The sequence below is a fragment of the Protopterus annectens genome, chromosome 9.part0 (assembly GCF_019279795.1).
Source record: "Protopterus annectens isolate FY-2018-M chromosome 9.part0, PAN1.0, whole genome shotgun sequence".
NCBI classification, from domain to species: Eukaryota; Metazoa; Chordata; order Ceratodontiformes; family Protopteridae; genus Protopterus; species Protopterus annectens.
This window is the reverse complement of record NC_056743.1, coordinates 407,462,356-407,479,263: the sequence shown is the minus strand read 5'-3', so window position 1 is coordinate 407,479,263 and position 16,908 is coordinate 407,462,356. Positions and strand designations below refer to the sequence as shown.

General features: G+C 44.8%; 1 protein-coding gene across 7 annotated transcripts in view; it reads right to left on the bottom strand.

The window, feature by feature from the left end:
• DMTN (dematin actin binding protein) overlaps positions 1-16,908 on the bottom strand; it is a 1,900,252-nt gene that overhangs the window by 78,330 nt on the left and 1,805,014 nt on the right. For all 7 annotated transcript variants that reach the window (XM_044082941.1, XM_044082937.1, XM_044082938.1 and 4 more), the window contains one exon: positions 9,173-9,253. In XM_044082941.1, coding sequence (XP_043938876.1) covers positions 9,173-9,253 — 81 coding nt within the window. The remainder of the gene's footprint in view (positions 1-9,172; positions 9,254-16,908) is intronic.

Here is a 16,908-nt window from a genome sequence, read left to right as displayed (position 1 = left end):
AAGTGTGACCTAAAGTTCTTGTCTTGGAAATCTTTGTTCCTGGTAGCCATTACCTCTGCCAGAAGAGTCTCGGAGCTAGAGGCATTGTGTATCAAGAGGCTCTACCTGGTCTTTCATAAAGACAGAGTGTCACTTCGAACAAACCCATCCTTTCTTCCCAAAGTTGTTTCTGAATTCTCTATGAACAAGTCCATTGACCTACCAGTGTTCTTTCCAAATTTTGCCAATAGAGGAGAGTATTGCCTTCACACCTTAGACATACATAGACAATTGAGGTTTTACCTAGGCAGGACCAAACCTATCCGTAAATCTGAACAGCTTTTCATCTCCTTTTCGGGACCCAAAATGGGAGAGGCTGTTTCCATGGTAACATTATCAAAATGGCTAAGAGACTGCATACGTGTCATTTATTCCCTCCATAATGATTCCATGCCAAAAGTTGAAGCCCATTCCACTAGATCTATGGCAACTTCTATAGCATTCCATTCCAAGGAATCCATGGATGACATCTGCACAGCAGCTACTTGGGCTAAGCCTCATACCTTTATCAATCATTACAAATTGGACCTGGTCTCCAGGGGGAGAGCTGCCTTCGGCTCAATGGTACTCAGGAACGTTCTTCCATAAGGGCCGCCCATGGACCTCAAGGTAGCTTGGGATTCTGTCCCATCAGTGATGAATGGAAAGAAGATTAACAACATCAGATAAAGAAGTTATGTCTTACCATAACATTCCATCCGTGTTGTTCATCTTCTTTCATTCATCACTTCCCACCCTCCTTCCCCCTCCAAAGGCTCCTGGGGAATGCTTTGGGTCTAAGTGGTGCACTAGGGTACTTGCATAGAAGTGGCCTCGGCTTTACTTCCTTTCTTAGCAAACTCAATCTTAGGTAACAGGGAGAAGGGCATTCTGGGCAGAGACTTAGCTCGAGAGTTTTTTTGGCTGGCATGAGCTTGGTAATAGGCAGACTCAGTTCCGAGGGCTCCGAACCAAACCCATCAGTGATGAATGAAAGAAGATGAACAACACAGATGGAACGTTATGGTAAGACATAACTTTTTTTTTTTTTGGTTGGATGGAGTATTAGTTGTTGGTCATACAGTGCATCAGTAATGTCCAGGAGATCCTGCTGGACTTGATTGGTGTGATATGTTGGATCTGTAAATAATTAGGGCATTTGCATAAAGTATCATTAGACGTGTGGGGCAAAACACTTGGTGGTTGTTAGCATATAGTGTGAATAGTTGAGGTGAGATGCATTTTAGTACCAGTGCCTTGAAGGAAGGTGACTGCCCAATTTTGACTAATACGAAGTAGTTTCTGATAAACTACTGATAAAGAATTGGCGGATCTTTCTGCTTAAAACCCTGGGCAAGAAGCAATATATAGATGGGGGAGTGGTCTAATGTTTAAAAGAAATCTATTAGGTCAGTACAACTTGTACCTGGTCACTTACCCTTTCTCTAAGAATAAATCATCTGTTAGAATCTATTGGGCTGTTGTGGTGCCTCTTTCCTGCCACAAACTGCTCTTTTTTTTGTATGTTTGTTTTTTTCTTTATAGCACTTTGTTGTGCAGTGCAGCTAGCAAACAGGCTACATACAGGCTTTTCCAATTACTCTGCCTCCAGTTGGGAGGATGGAGGTAGGTCTGAAGTTTGAGGTGTTAACTGGGTTTATTTGTTTATTTAGGAATGAGTTTAACAGAAGCTTTGTTACAGATTTTGGGATGCTGTACTAGAAGAGGTTGAAGATGTGTTAAGAAGGGTGAATAATATTCTCTGCCAGGTTTATAAGAGCTAAAGGTGTAGGTTGTCTAAAACTGTGTGTGTGGGGGGTGTCATTTGGAATGTTAACAGTTTCCTCTACTTCTGCTGTTTTGATAGGTTTGAAGAAGAAAAGGTGTGTGTGTGTGTGTGTGTGTGTGTGTGTGTTTAAGGGATTGGAGGGCAAGATTTTTTGGGGGCACAGCTGAACTCTCAAAAATTTCTCAGGACTGAAAGAATCCTGTGTGATGATGCATTTTTGTGTTCACCTATGATTTAATTAACTTGGGATCAAACTTGTTTTTTAAGAATAGATGACTGCTGGATGCTGGATTTGAAGATACTGGACTATGTGCTTTCTAATGCTCTTTTTGTTACATTCTGCAGTGTTTTTAATGTTTTGCTTTTTTCTGTGGTACTGGATGATTTCCATGTTTCCAAGCATTCTCCCTTAGTTGAAAGAATGTTTTTGGTTCTTCAGGTTTGAGTAGCATAGTGATAAGTGGAAGGAGTGTATTTTGTGTTGTGAGTGATCAGTGAAAACTGTGTTTTTTGTGTTGTCAGTAGTCAGTGGAAACAGTGTATTTTGTGTAGTGAGTGGTCATTGGAAACAGTGTATTCTGTGTAGTGAGTGGTCAGTGGAAACAATGTATTCTGTGTAGTGAATGGTCAGTGGAAACAATGTATTCTGTGTAGTGAGTGGTCAGTGGAAACAATGTATTCTGTGTAGTGAGTGGTCAGCGGAAACAATGTATTCTGTGTGGTGAGTGGTCAGTGGAAACAATGTATTCTGTGTTGTGAGTGGTCAGTGGAAACAATGTATTTTGTGTAGTGAGTGGTCAGTGGAAACAATGTATTCTGTGTAGTGAGTGGTCAGTGGAAACAGTGCATTTTGTGTTGTGAGTGGTCAGTGGAACTGTATTTTTTGTGGTGTGACTGGTGAGTGGAAAGAGTGCATTTTGTGTTGTAAGCAGTGTAGTATTACCATATTACCTTCTCTTTCCAGGTCATTGCAGTAAAAGATGACTGTCCAGTCTGTTTATTATAAAGTAGTTTGTAGGTCAGAATCATTTTGAAGAACATGTTCTTGAGAAGGTAAGTTGTGCTTTTTATTTTATAGTTGTGCTAACTGAGCAGGTAATGGGATGCTGGTCACATAGGATAGTGGAAGATGATTGTTAGGGTGGAAATTTTGTCTAGGATGTTGGTTATTATAAGGTGTAAAAGTGAATCATTACTAGTTTTTGTGTTTGATTTGATGGGGTTCATGATGATTTGTATCAGTCCAAGTTCGTACAAACCATTCATTAAAGCTACCATGATTTTTGTCAAGTAGGTTTAGACTGAGGTCATCCAAGATTATATCTGGTTTGTTTTTAGGAGCTGCTTTACAGATTGCCTTTAGGAGAGTTTTGACTTTTACTTGGCAGGTAGGAAGTGAGATGCACACAGAAGCAATGTAAACATAAGTTTGAGGCTAAAATAGCTACTCAAGCCAAAGACAATCACAAGCATTTTTTAGTTATGTTTGTAATCTCAAAAGCACAACACAACAATGGATTGAGGGGATTCTGAATGTCGCCTACCCTGAAGCTTAAGATATAGCAAATCTACTAACTGGTAAATTTAGGTTTAACTTTGCCCATCTCTCTTCACTCTATCTGTCCCTCAAGATATACCTGAAACTGTCTCTACTCCAGCTATCACATAAGACAAAATCGTAAAAGTGCTATCTAAAGCTAAACCTACTGCATCAATGGGTCCTGATAATATCCTTGCATGTACCTTAAATAGCATAAAGTAAGCTGTAGCCACCCCCTAATGACAGTGTTCAGTCTCAGCCTCCCCCTGACAACAGTGTTCAGTCTCAGCCTCCCCCTAACAACAGTGTTCAGTCTCAGCCTTCCCATAACAACAGCGTTCGGTCTCAGCCTCCCCCTAACAACAGTGTTCAGCCTCAGCCTCCCCCTAATGACAGTGTTCAGCCTCAGCCTCCCCCTAACGACAGTGTTCAGTCTCAGCCACCCCCTAACAACAGTGTTCAGTCTCAGCCTCCATACAGATTTTGGAAAATGTGTTATGGTCTGAAGTGACCAGGGCTGAACTTTTTGGCCACAATTCCAAAAGGTACGTTAGGCACAAAAATAACACTTCACATCACCAAAAGAACACCATCCCCACAGTGAAGCACGGTGGTGGCAGTATCATGCTTTGGGCTTGCTTTTCTTCAGCTGGAACTAAGGCTTTAGTCAAGGTGGAGGGAATTATGAACATTTCCATATACCAGTCACTTTTGGCCCAAAGCCTTCAGGCGTCTGCTAAAAAGCTGAAGATGAAGAGGAATTTCACCTTTCAACACGACAATGACCCCAAGCAGGGTTCTCTGGACCCAAAGTTCCTAGGAGCCCCTCTGCCTCTAGGACGGCGACCTCCCTGTCCTCCTCTGCCACAGAAGGACTGGTTGTCCGGAGCAGGTTGGGATTGCTGCGATTTCCAGAACCACATCTTCTTCTGTCCCTTTTGGTTCTTCGAGAAGGACCTCTGGGGAGCTGAGAAGCGGACTCCGACGGCAGACAGCGTCTTCCCGTCCTTTTCGCTCTGGACAAGCGTTTTGTGAACCGTTTTGCCAAAAAGGGCAGAACCATCGGAGGGGGGATTCGCGAAGGTTGCTTTGAAGGGCTCCGCGAAGTCACAGTGGCGGAGCCAGGCCTGGCGTCTCATAACAAGGCCCGATCCGCTAGCTCTAGCGGCTCCCTCTGTTGTGTGAGATAAGAGCCGCATAGAAGTATTAGACACCGCTCTGAGAGTGGCCATATGGGTGGAGTACACTTGTTTGTCCTCCGCCGAAATGGACTCTGGGGGAGATGCAGCGTATTCCTTAATCAGGTCTCGCTGCATCCTGATCACGTGTACCATATAGTTCAGCGCCCTCAGGGAGAAGGTTGCTGAACTAAAGACTCGCTTCCCACTGCGATCCATTGAGCGGGATTCCTTGCTCGGGGGATGCATAGAGGGACTCTCCTGAGCCAATTCCCTCTTTGTGGCTGCAGCCATTAGCATGGCATCTACTGGGGGTCCCTTACTCCAATGTGTACGGTCCGATGGGGGACTAAGAATCCGGTTCGGACGTTTGGGAACAGGCTCTATGTTGTCCGGGTCCTTCTACGCTCTGGTGGCAATAAGGTCCACCAGAGGGTCGGCAGGAGGGGACACCCAAGAGGTAGATGGGCCCGCCTCAAATGCCTCCAAGAACACAGACTCGTCCGAGGAGGCCTTGGGGGCAGACCACCCCTCCCGATCCTTAACATTTCCATAATGTCTCCAAAGGAGACATCTTCTGGGGGTGATCTTGGGGAGCCCTCCCCTTCCTCCAAGTCCGTGTCTTCAGTAATAGACTCGGGGGAGTCCACGTGCCTCCTCTTACACTTATGCTTATGAGGCACTTCCTCGGGGGGACTGTCAGAGGAGTCCTCGCCAGCAACCAGTTTTTCCAAAGGAACCACTTGGGACATTGAGGCGGGCTGTCCCTGAGACTGGCTGATGGGAGCCTGGCCCAGCTGCGAGAGAGTGCGGGATGGAGCCGAGACAGGGACCGGGGGTCCGGATGTCCTCGACAGAACCCTCTCCACAACGTCGAAGGCTGAGGGGGAGCCGACTTCTCTAAGACCCGAGAGCCGACCCCCACTCGGATCCGACGAATGGATCAGAACCGGAGCCGAGACCGTCGTATCTGAGAAACCGGTGCACTCCAACCTAGACGGAGTCGAAGAGACACCGGCTCCCTCGGATCCGAGGCTAGGCCCTCAGCTCTGAGAGGTCGGGTCTGAAGTACCCGAAGCACTCAAGGGAGGGATCGGATCCGAGGTGCGCTGACCAGTCGGATCCGACCCACCCCCGGGTCCAACGCTGCCCGGCTCGGAAGCTCCAACCCGGAGTCGGGTCGGAGAAGGAGCTATGGGGGCGAAAAAAGGGGTCGAGGCCCCTCCCGGATGGGGGGGGCCAGGAGCACTCCCATCTGCATCTGGGCCTGGATGAATCGCCTCATCATCCGGTCCATATCAGCATCCGACATAGAAAAGGTTGACCTCGACGAGGCCACCGAGGCGGATCTAGAGTGTCGCCTCGATGACCTCGATGAAGGTCTAGTCTCCACCTCCTCGGGTCTGGGAGAGAACCGAGGGGATTGGAGCCGAGGAGGAGGAGATTTAGAAGCCAGAGGGGAGGCACACTTAGGCGGGGGGGCCGAGACAGAGGCCTCGGCCCACCGCTTATGGTGCCCCTCCCTATGCCTCTCCTTTTCCCTCCTGGTCTCCCTATCCTCCGGTTTCTTGGCGGGAGATTGAGTCCCTGCCGGAGGAAGGGAGACCGAAGTAGCCACTGGTGTAGCAGGGGCCGAGGCCGAAGCCGATTCAGGAGGGAGAAGTCCCGCCAGAACCAACTTCGACCTCCGCTCCCTTAAAGCCCGGGGGTTGAACCCTGCACAAATGGTACAACCAGATGAAAGGTGTTCAACCAGGCATTTAACGCACCGAGTGTGGCCATAAGCCGGGGAAAGCTTATGGCCACACTCGGTACATTTAGAAAATATAGCCTTGGGGGCTTCAGACATAGCTACACCCTAACAGGCCCTAAAAAAAAACACACACACACAACTAACACACACTAATGAACACCCGAGAAAGGTTAACTAAAAGAAGGGAGGAAAGCCTAAACAAACACACTTTAATTTCTGCTAAAGTATAAAAAAGAAATATAGTCAAAAATATTTCACCAAATTTCTTTGCTATGGAGCTCGAAAAATCCCGTCAGCTACTGAACGCGGCAAACGAAATCTGTGGTCAGTCAGGGCTTAGGGGATTATGGGTAAAGGGAGGAGCTAGGAGCTCGGATCCTAAAGCTTATGAATTGCCGGCTCGGATCCGATGTCGGATCCAAATCCCACAGGTTGCAGACAAATGAAGTCTTCCTACTTCAGATACTTCGTTTTTATGTTTTATACAGTGCAGCCCGTTTGCGCGGGGCTGCGCTGGGTTTAAACATCGGCAATTGCCGAAAAAAAAATTATATTTTTAATATATTTGCATCAGGTTACTTTGCCAATGGCCACATATTTGGCCATTGGCATGCTGCCTGACACATATGCACCCTTTATTTGGAGCTGACATGGCTCCATTGCAGTTTTTGCAGAAACGTACTCAGTTGTCAACTGAGTACATTTCTGCAGCTAAAACGGCTCTTACACGGGCTGTTCTGGGCTTCCTGGATCGCTAATCAACCTCATTTGCATGCTATTCGGCTGCAAGTGAGGTGATTAGCTTATCCATGCCCACTCCGTGTAAGAGCCGTTTTAGCTTGTCTCTTACACGGACTTTGGGCTGTTCCTGGATCGCGAAGGCTGCATGGAGTCTTACACTACTCTTAGACTCCGTGCAAGCCTTCGTGAATCCGGCCCATTATCTTTAGAAAAATAAAGCAGTGTGAGATCATATAAGCCAGAACTTTAAATTTTAGTCTAGAACAGAACTGTCGCTCTCCTATTCTGGACACAATAGAAGAGTCTTTGTGGGTTCTGTTCAAGCAGCTTTATTTTATACAAACACATCATGATAGAAGATTACTGACTTTAACTTAAGTAACATATACAAACTAACAACTGTGATCATGCATGCTGTCACTGTGGCTGCTCTTACAAAATGGCACTAGGGATTGCACGTGTCAGGAATTTATACATGCGCATACAGCCTTGACATGCTTTTTAAAGATACAGCACACATCACTTGCACTCTGCTCCACAAGAACTAATCATTTCTGTGTAATACTAGGAAACTCCATTTATACAGTGAGCAGATACACAATAGATGAAGCAAAAAGAAAGTGAATATCTGAAAACTAAATTGGTCATTTCATATGTTTAAAACTGCAGCAGAATATGATTATCATTTCCAATTAATTCCAGTGGTGTATACAATTAAACATTCCTTTTTAACTGTATAGACACCAGTAATCCATGTATTGAAATCTAGACTCGCGCGTTGATCTGGTGTTGAAGTCTGCATAGGTCAGTGTTCATAGTACTCAGACAAATGCAGCTAAACTTCATTATATGCAAATAAATGGCCTCCAAGTGAATGTAATTCTGAGAGTTCATTGTCATGAGTTGTTAGTGTGTGTCAGTCAGTTACAAGAGTTTGATCATTCTTTACAGGATAAAGTCCATACAGTGAGATCCAAACTGAGGTTCACTCAGTACTGTGCTACCTACACGATTACTGTCCAAGGTGATCATATGTATATTCTCCAACGTATTAGCACTCAATACTGTGCTACTACATGATTACTGTCCATGGCGATCATATGTATATTCTCCAACGTATTAGCACTCAGTACTGTGCCAATTCACGATTACTGTCCAAGGTGATCATATGTATATTCTCCAGTGTATTAGCACTCAATACCGTGCAACTGCATGATTACTGTCCATGGTAATCATATGTTTATTCTCCAATGTATTAACATTCAGTACTGTGCTCCTTACACGATTACTGTCTAAGGTGATCATATGTATATTCCCCAGTGTATTAGCACTCAGTACTGTGCTACTACATGATTACTGTCCATGGTGATCATATGTTTATTCTCCAACCTATTAACACTCAGTACCGTGCTACTACACGATTACTGTCCATGGTGATCATATGTTTATTCCCCAACCTATTAACAATCAGTGCTGTGCTACTACACGATTACTGTCCATGGTCATCATATGTATATTCTCCAATGTATTAACACACAGTACTGTGCTACTACACAATTACTGTCCATGGTGATCATATGTTTATTCTCCAATGTATTAACACTCAATACCATGCTGCTACACGATTACGCTCCATGGTGATCGTATGTTTATTCTCCAGCGTATTAACACTCAGTACTGTGCTACTACAAGATTACTGTCCATGGCGATATGTATATTCGCCAACGTATTAACACTCAGTACTGTGCTACTACTCAATTACTGTCCATGGTGATCATATGTATATTCTCCAGCGTATTAACACTCTTTTCCGTGCTACTACATGATTGCTGTCCATGGTGATAATGTATACATTCTCCAGTGTATTAGCACTCAGTACTGTGCTACTACACAATTACTGTCCACAGTAATCATATGTATATTCTCCAACGTATTAACACTCAGTAAGGTGCTACTACATGATTACTGCCCATGGTGATCATAGGTATATTCTCCAGCATATTAACATTCAGCACTGTGCTACTACATGATTATTGTCCATGGTGATCATGTTTATTCTCCAGTGCATTAATATACATATTTTCTTCACTTGCATTGCAAAATTAACTAAAAATTAGTTGTGCTCTTATCTGCACCCTTCATTAAATCCCTACCTCCAGTCTTGTTCTGTCCACACCCAGTGGGAGCTTGGTCCGGCCTATGCTGTTGATTTTTAATTGTTCGTATGGATAGATCTGTGAAAAAGGAAATAAAATGGGTTAAACATATTGTCTAAATTAATGGAAAGCATTAAGGCTCACTGTTGTCATTCATTCAAAACAGTGTCCTCATTTACAGTCTCCTATAAATCTAAAGGGTAGTAAAGTGACCATCTTAAAGAATATAAACTATTGCAGGTTATAATGTACTGCTATAATCTGTAGATGATTGAGTGATGATATTAAGGTTTCTGCATGGGATCTAACCCTGCTAGTGAAAGATACTCTTCTTCAGCTACAGGTTCTGCATGTGTTCTGACCCTGGTAATGAAGGATATCATTCTTATGTATTTTATTTTACATATGGTTACTGGGAATGTCTGACTGGACACAAGTCTTTTTTCAGCGGAGTTCCCGGGAGAAAAGTTCCATATTTAGGAAACAGTACATTGTACAATAAATGATGGTATGCAGTAAGATGAAGGGTACATGTAAATTATACACAGATATTAATACATACAATTTACAATTAAGGATAAAGCATCTTGACAGAAAAAAGTAACAGAACATCTAGAACATTTCATATGTCAGAGAACCAAATTAGAGGCATTACACAAATCCGGCTTGTTTACACAAGGGGAGAAGTGTGACCTGCACTGTGATGATGATGAGAGAAGGAGAAGAGAAAGAAAACAATCAGTTTACTGGCTAGTAAGTTTGCAGTAGAGTTGTAGAAATAAAGGGTGGATATTGTACAATGTTAAGGGTACGGACTAGCCAGGACTTGGACATGGACCATGTATCGGCTAGGTGAGGTTTTAGTACTTTTTTATATTATATTAAGGAGGGCATAGATGATCATTCTTTAGCTACAGGTTCTGCTTGGGTTCTGACCCTGCTAGTGAAGGATATCCTTCTTCACCAACAGGTTCTGCATGGGTCCTGACTCTGTTAGTGAAGGATATCCTTTTTTAATTACAGATTATGCATCTGTTCTTCCTCTAGTAATGAAGGATGTCCATCTTCAGCTACAGGTTCTGTATGTGTTCTGACCCAGCTAGTTTAGGATATCCTTCTTCCACTACAAGATCTGTATGTGTTCTGACCCTAGTAATGACGGATATCCTTCTTCAGCTACAAGTTCTGTATGTGTTCTGACCCTGGTAATGAAGGATGTCCATCTTCAGCTACAGGTTCTGTATGTGTTCCAACCCAGCTAGTTTAGGATATCCTTCTTCCACTACAAGTTCTGTATGTGTTCTGACCCTAGTAATGAAGGATATCCTTCTTCAGCTACAGGTTCTGTATGTGTTCTGACCCTGGTAATGAAGGATATCCTTCTTTAGCTACAGGTTCTGTATGTGTTCTGACCCTGGTAATGAAGGATATTCATCTTCAGCTACAGGTTCTGTTTGGGTTCTGACACTGCTAGTGAAGGATATCCTTCTTCACCTACAGGTTCTGCATGGGTTCTGACCCTGTTAGTGAAGGATATCCTTTTTTACCTACAGATTATGCATCTGTTCTGCCCCTGGTAATGAAGGATGTCCATCTTCAGCTACAGGTTCTGTATGTGTTCTAACCCAGCTAGTTTAGGATATCCTTCTTCCACTACAAGTTCTGCATGTGTTCTGACCCTAGTAATGAAGGATACCCTTCTTCAGCTATAAGTTCTGCATGTGTTCTGACCCTGGTAATGAATGATATCCTTCTTCAGCTACAGGTTCTGCATGTGTTCTGACCCTGGTAATCAATGATATCCTTCCTTAGTTACAGGTTCTGTATGTGTTCTGACCCTGGTAATGAAGGGTATCACATCTTCAGCTACCGGTTCTGTTTGGGTTCTGACACTGCTAGTGAAGGATATCCTTCTTCACCTACGGGTTCTCCATGGGTTCTGACTCTGTTAGTGAAGGATATCCTTTTTTACCTACAGGTTATACATCTGTTTTGGCCCTGGTAAGCCCTGGTAATGAAGGATATCCATCTTCAGCTACAGGTTCTGCATGTGTTCTAACCCAGCTAGTGAAGAATATCCTTCTTCAGCTACAGATTCTGCATGTATTCTGACCCTGGTAATGAAGGCTGTTGTTCAGTCGCAGGTTCTGACCCTGCTAATGCTCATTTTTTTTTTTTTTTACATTTGGAAAACTATTTTTTTCTCATTACATTCATCACATTTTCTTTCTTCCAACATTTTACATTTCACATTAATTTTAACTGGTAAGTTATACAACAAAATTCTCCACAGAAAATCTCCTGCTTCATAAAAAAACTCAAAACGTTTTTGTTCTATTCTTTATAGCATTTTATATATTATAATTCCTTCTAAGATTATACCATATATTTCTCCATAATATTGTTACACCATAATGATTTGCTTTCATGAATTTCATTAATTTTCACCTTTCATCATTTTATTTTCATATCATTTCTTTCTTGTCTTGTTTACCACATCCTTTCTTCATATCTCCATAATTCATACATTGCATCCCCATCATTAGCAAGTCTGTCTGTTTTTCATCTTCTTTAAATACAGAAAAATACATAGATTCTAAGTACAATATAGAATATTTTTTTAGATTCAAACCTCATTTTGTATATCACTCACTTTTTCCACTGGATTCAGTCTTGATCCCAAAATAAAATTAAAAAATATTTTAGCATCTTTCTCCTTTTTAGCTAGAAACATGTACACCACTCTTAGATATGTTACCTTTCCTGACGGAGAATTCTTGTTAAATGCTAGATTAAGACTTCTCCATCATAACAGTATTTTTTTTATTTCTTCCCACATTATTTTCTACTTTTTCATACTCCACTTATATATTCCACTTATTTTCTTAGTTTCATCAAAAAACATTTGATCTGATATTGTTAATCCTCGTTCATTCCTTACGCATGGGTATTGGTTCCGACCTCGGAACCGAGCCGGACATTCTCTAAGCTCATGCCAGCTTCAAACTCTCGAGCTAAACTCTTACCCACAATCCCCCTCTCCCTGTTACATCAGATTTTGTTTGCCGCATTGCCATTCGGTCGTGTCAAGCTGCTTCTCTTGAGCTAAGTATAGTTATTTGTTGTATAATAGCCTTTTATATTACTTTTCTGTCAGAAAAGTTTCTATTTCATTGTCTCTTACCCTTTCGCATCTAGCGACCATATTTTCTTCAGGTTTTTCTTCTCCTTTCTCTACCTTTTTACCGTGAGGTATTCTCCCCTTACCATCGTTGGTAATCTTTCCCTTTTCCTCATACCTTCAGGTATTTCTTTTGCACCATTGCTAGTACCCTTTCCTGCTATCTAATTTGCTATCATGGCAGATAAGAAAGGTAGTCCGGGGTTTAAATGGTCTTCTGATTGTGGACACAAACTACCTACTTCTGATGCACACTCTTTGTGCGTTTATTGTTTGGGGGCGTCCCACTTATCTGTTGACCCACCCTGTACTATCTGTGATAACATTTCAAATAGGACTTTGTTGGAAAGGAAAAACAAGCTGATGCTAAAGGGACTTCTTAAATCTCCCTTTTCAGAGGCTATTTCTGGGTAGGAGGTCTCAACCCCTCCTAGAGCCCATAAGAAAATCTTGGATGTTCCTGCCAAGGCTAAAGCTTTGCCTTTGTCCCCGGCTGGGGACTCCCGCCAACCAAAACCAAAAAAGGCTAAAGTTTCAGCTCCGGAGCTCATTCAGTCAGCCCGAGTGCTTTCGGTGCCTAGACCTTTGGCACAGAGGCCTTCGGCTCCATTAGTGATCTCGGCTCTGTCTTCTCCTGCAGCCTTCACTATATCAGCACCGAGGGGCTCCTCGGTTCAGACTATTACCACTGCATCAGCACCGACAGTTCAGTCGGAGCAGACCTTGACCACATCGGCTCCGACATCTTCCTTGGAACCGACGCCTTTACTGTTGACTCCAGTTTTTGTCAGTTCCAGCTTCGGTACCGACAACCACTTCAGCACCGATCCCTCTTTCAGTGCAGAACATGACCTCGGCACTGATGACTTCTTCGGTGCAGACACTCATAGTCCAGTCTCTCTTGGCACCATTGTTCATGGTGCGGACTGGTGAGATGGGCACTGAGTTTGCCTCTTCTGTGGACAAGCCTGTTTCTCCCTCAGTCTCCGTGAGGTCCACTAGAAGCCTTTCCGAACACAGTGTTACGTCTTGTGGATCAGGTGCTCTTGGCCAGAGGTATCCCACCCCCCAGGAGCTATCCTTCCTTGGGAGGTGATCACCCATCTCCAAAGACCCCTTCTTATTCTCCTCCTTCATTGCCTTTAAAGTCCATGGATATAGCACAGTCTTGCCCTTCTGCGGTCCCCTTTATGGATCTCACTAAGGAACCACAGTTGCCTTCATGGCTGACTCCGGGTCGGCAGGCTGAGCCACTTAGGGGAGGGGTGACCCCTGTCCTAGACATTCACTCCTCTTCAGGTGGACCAGCCTTCCAACTGATGGAGAAGGCTTTCGCTGCTGCTGGTGATACTGGACTGTCTATCCCTCTGCCCTCCTCTGGTACACTGGTTTCACAAGTTGCACCGAGCGGACACCAGGTGCAAGGGCTGGACACCAGGTGCAAGGGCCTCAGGACATATTCCCACAGGAAACCCCTTTTCTGCCGTCTTCCCCAGCTTCTCCCGCTGAGGAAGTCCACTGGAAAAGTTTGTGTAAGAGGAAGCACATGGACTCTACAGAGGAGTCCCTCACTGAAGACACAGATTTTGATGAGGGGGAAGGATCCCCTCGGTCACCCTCTGAGGTATCCTTTGATGATATCCTCGAAATCCTGAAATAGAGAGGTGACTGGCAGTCCTCTAATCCGAAAACTGAGGAATCTATGTTTCTGCAGGCCTTTCGCGCCCGGCCCCCTACCTCCTGGTTTACTCCACCTGCCGATGAACTTATCCGGCTTATCGTGCAGCATGCTTGGAAGGCTACTGACATCGTCAAAGCTATTCCCCGGAGGCCAGATAAGATTTTGTCCCCTCCTGCTACGGATCGCCATTGGTCAAAAGGTCTTCCTGTGGATGCTTTGGTGGTGGTGGCCGCCACGTAAAAGGATCTGGCAGAAGAAGAAAGCCAGACTGTCCATCCACCTAACAAAAAGTCCCGGGCCCTGGACAGGATAGGGAAGCGCACCTTTGCATCAGCGACCTTTACTATCAGGTCCCTGAATTATATGGCACACTTTACCAGGCTTCAACGGGATCTGATTTCAGAGCTCTCTGAAACCTTGGCTGGTGCTGTGTCTGATGAGGTCTGTGACAAAGTGGCCTCTCAGCTGGCCACCACTGAGTCAATATCTAACTCCACTATGTGACTGATATCTCACACATCAGAAGGAGCAGCTAGAGTAGCGGGTTCAGCTGCGGTCTTAAGACAACACACCTGGATGCGCTTGTGCAATTTCGCGGAACCCTTTAAGGCTTCCTTTCTTAATGCTCCCATTGTGGCCTCCTCGTTGTATGGACCTAAAGTTAAAAGCACACTGGCCAGATGTGAACAGGACGGTAAGACCCTTTCTGCCATAGGTGTCCGTTATTCTCCCCCTCAACGTGCTTTCTCTCTAAGCCAAAAGAGTGGGAAGATATGGTTCAAAAAATCTCAGGGTCCTTTCCGTGACACACAGGCCGAGTTCTCCCCTAGAGGAAAAGAGGAAACCTCACAGGGAAGATGCTTTTTTCGGGGCAGAGGGGGTCCGCGTAACCAGGGTTCCAGGGATTCTTTCCCTGGCCAATCCTACCAGCGCTCCTGAAGAACGGCTCAACTCCTTTCCTCTGGAAGTAGTTGGGGGACGTTTCTCCTTGTACCCTTCTGCCTGGCTAACCATCACCACCGATTCTTGGGTACAAAGGATTATAACCAGAGGTTATCATATGCCCTTCGATCTTTTTCCTGTCCCTTCAAAAAACTTTCCCGACATTCCACCCAGTCAAAGGGAAGAAGCAGCACTAGAGATAGAAAAGCTGCTAAGAAAGAGAGTCATCCAAATAGTCCCTCCAGACCATATAGGATCCAGATTCTACTCAAGACTATTTTTGGTGCCAAAGAAAACCGGGGACTGGAGACCAATTTTGGATCTCAGTGTATTGAACAAGTTTGTGAGAGTACAAAAATTCCGGATGGTCACAATACAGTCTATCCTCCCACTTTTGGGAAAAGGCGATTGGATGTGCTCGATAGATCTTCAAGATGCGTACTACCACATAAAAGTGGACAGGCCATCAAGAAGAAGATTTCTGCACTTCTGTGTGGAAGCCAGTCACTACCAGTTCAGAGTACTGCCCTTCAGACTCTCTGCAACCCCCAGAATGTTCACAAAGTGCATGGCAGTTGTCATAGCTCACTTGCGACTTCAAGGATTCCAGGTGTTTCCATACCTAGACGACTGGCTCATTTCCGCCCCCAACCAGACATCTACTGGAAGAAGAAGCCCTGGCATACTCTCTCCTCGCTGCACAATGGCTAGGCATAACCATAAACTGGCAAAAATCCAATCTGACCCCATCTCAGTCAACAAAATTCATATGGGTTATCTTGGACACAAAGAACTGCAGAGCTGCTATTCCAGAGCACAGAATTTTAAGGATAAAGCAACAACTGATTCCAATCCTTTCAAGGGAGAAATCCACGGCTCACTCGGTTCTACAGCTGTTGGGTTCCATGGCAGCCTCCATCACCATTGTCCACCTGGCCAGGTTTCACATGAGGCTTCTACAATGGCTACTGCTCACCCAATGGTATCCCTTTCAGCATCCTCTTTCAGCCATGATTCGAATAACCCACAGGTGCAAACGGGATTTAAATTGGTGGATGACACACAATCTGTCACAATGGCCTCGCCCCTTCTCTCCCCAGCAACCCAAGGCCACAGTGACCACGGATGCCTCCCTGATGGGGTGAAGGGAGCTATGTCAGGGACAGACAGTCCAAGGCACTTGGTCCGAACTGGAGGCCCATCTGCATATAAATGTTCTAGAACTGAGGGCGGTGCTTCTGGCGTTGCAAGCATTCCATCCCCTGCTGCCGTGTGGGACAATTGCGATTCAATCAGACAACATGGCGGTGATCTGGTACATCACCAAGCAAGGTGGAACCAAATCTTACCCCCTTTGTCGAGAGGCCATGAGGATATGGCAATGGGCGATAGCTACCAACCATTTTCTTCTAGCAACGCACATTCCTGGGAGTTCCAACGTGATAGCAGACAGACTGAGCAGGTGCATTCTTCAACCTCATGAGTGGTCCCTGAATCCCTTGATAGCGGCGGAGATCTTCCACTGCTGGGGCCGTCCTTACTGCGACCTCTTTGCATCCCCAACCAACTACAAATGCAGCAACTACTATGCCCTGATTCCCCCTCCGGGACAGTCACCCAGGGACGCTCTAGTCCACGATTGGCCCTTGGGTCTTCTTTATGCATTCCCACCCTTTCCCCTCATTCCCCAGTTTCTGAAGAAAGCCCGTTGGTTGAAGAGCAAGATGATCCTCATAGCACCATATTGGCCCCAACAGATTTGGTTCCCTTCCTTTGGCCTCACCTACTAGATCGACCATGGATTCTCCATCCAACCCCGGAGTTGATCTCACATCCACAGAACCTAACTCCTCCCAACTTGAACAGCCTGAAGCTCATGGCTTGGCTACTCCAATTCCCTTGATTGCCAGGCAGAATGATCTTTCTTTA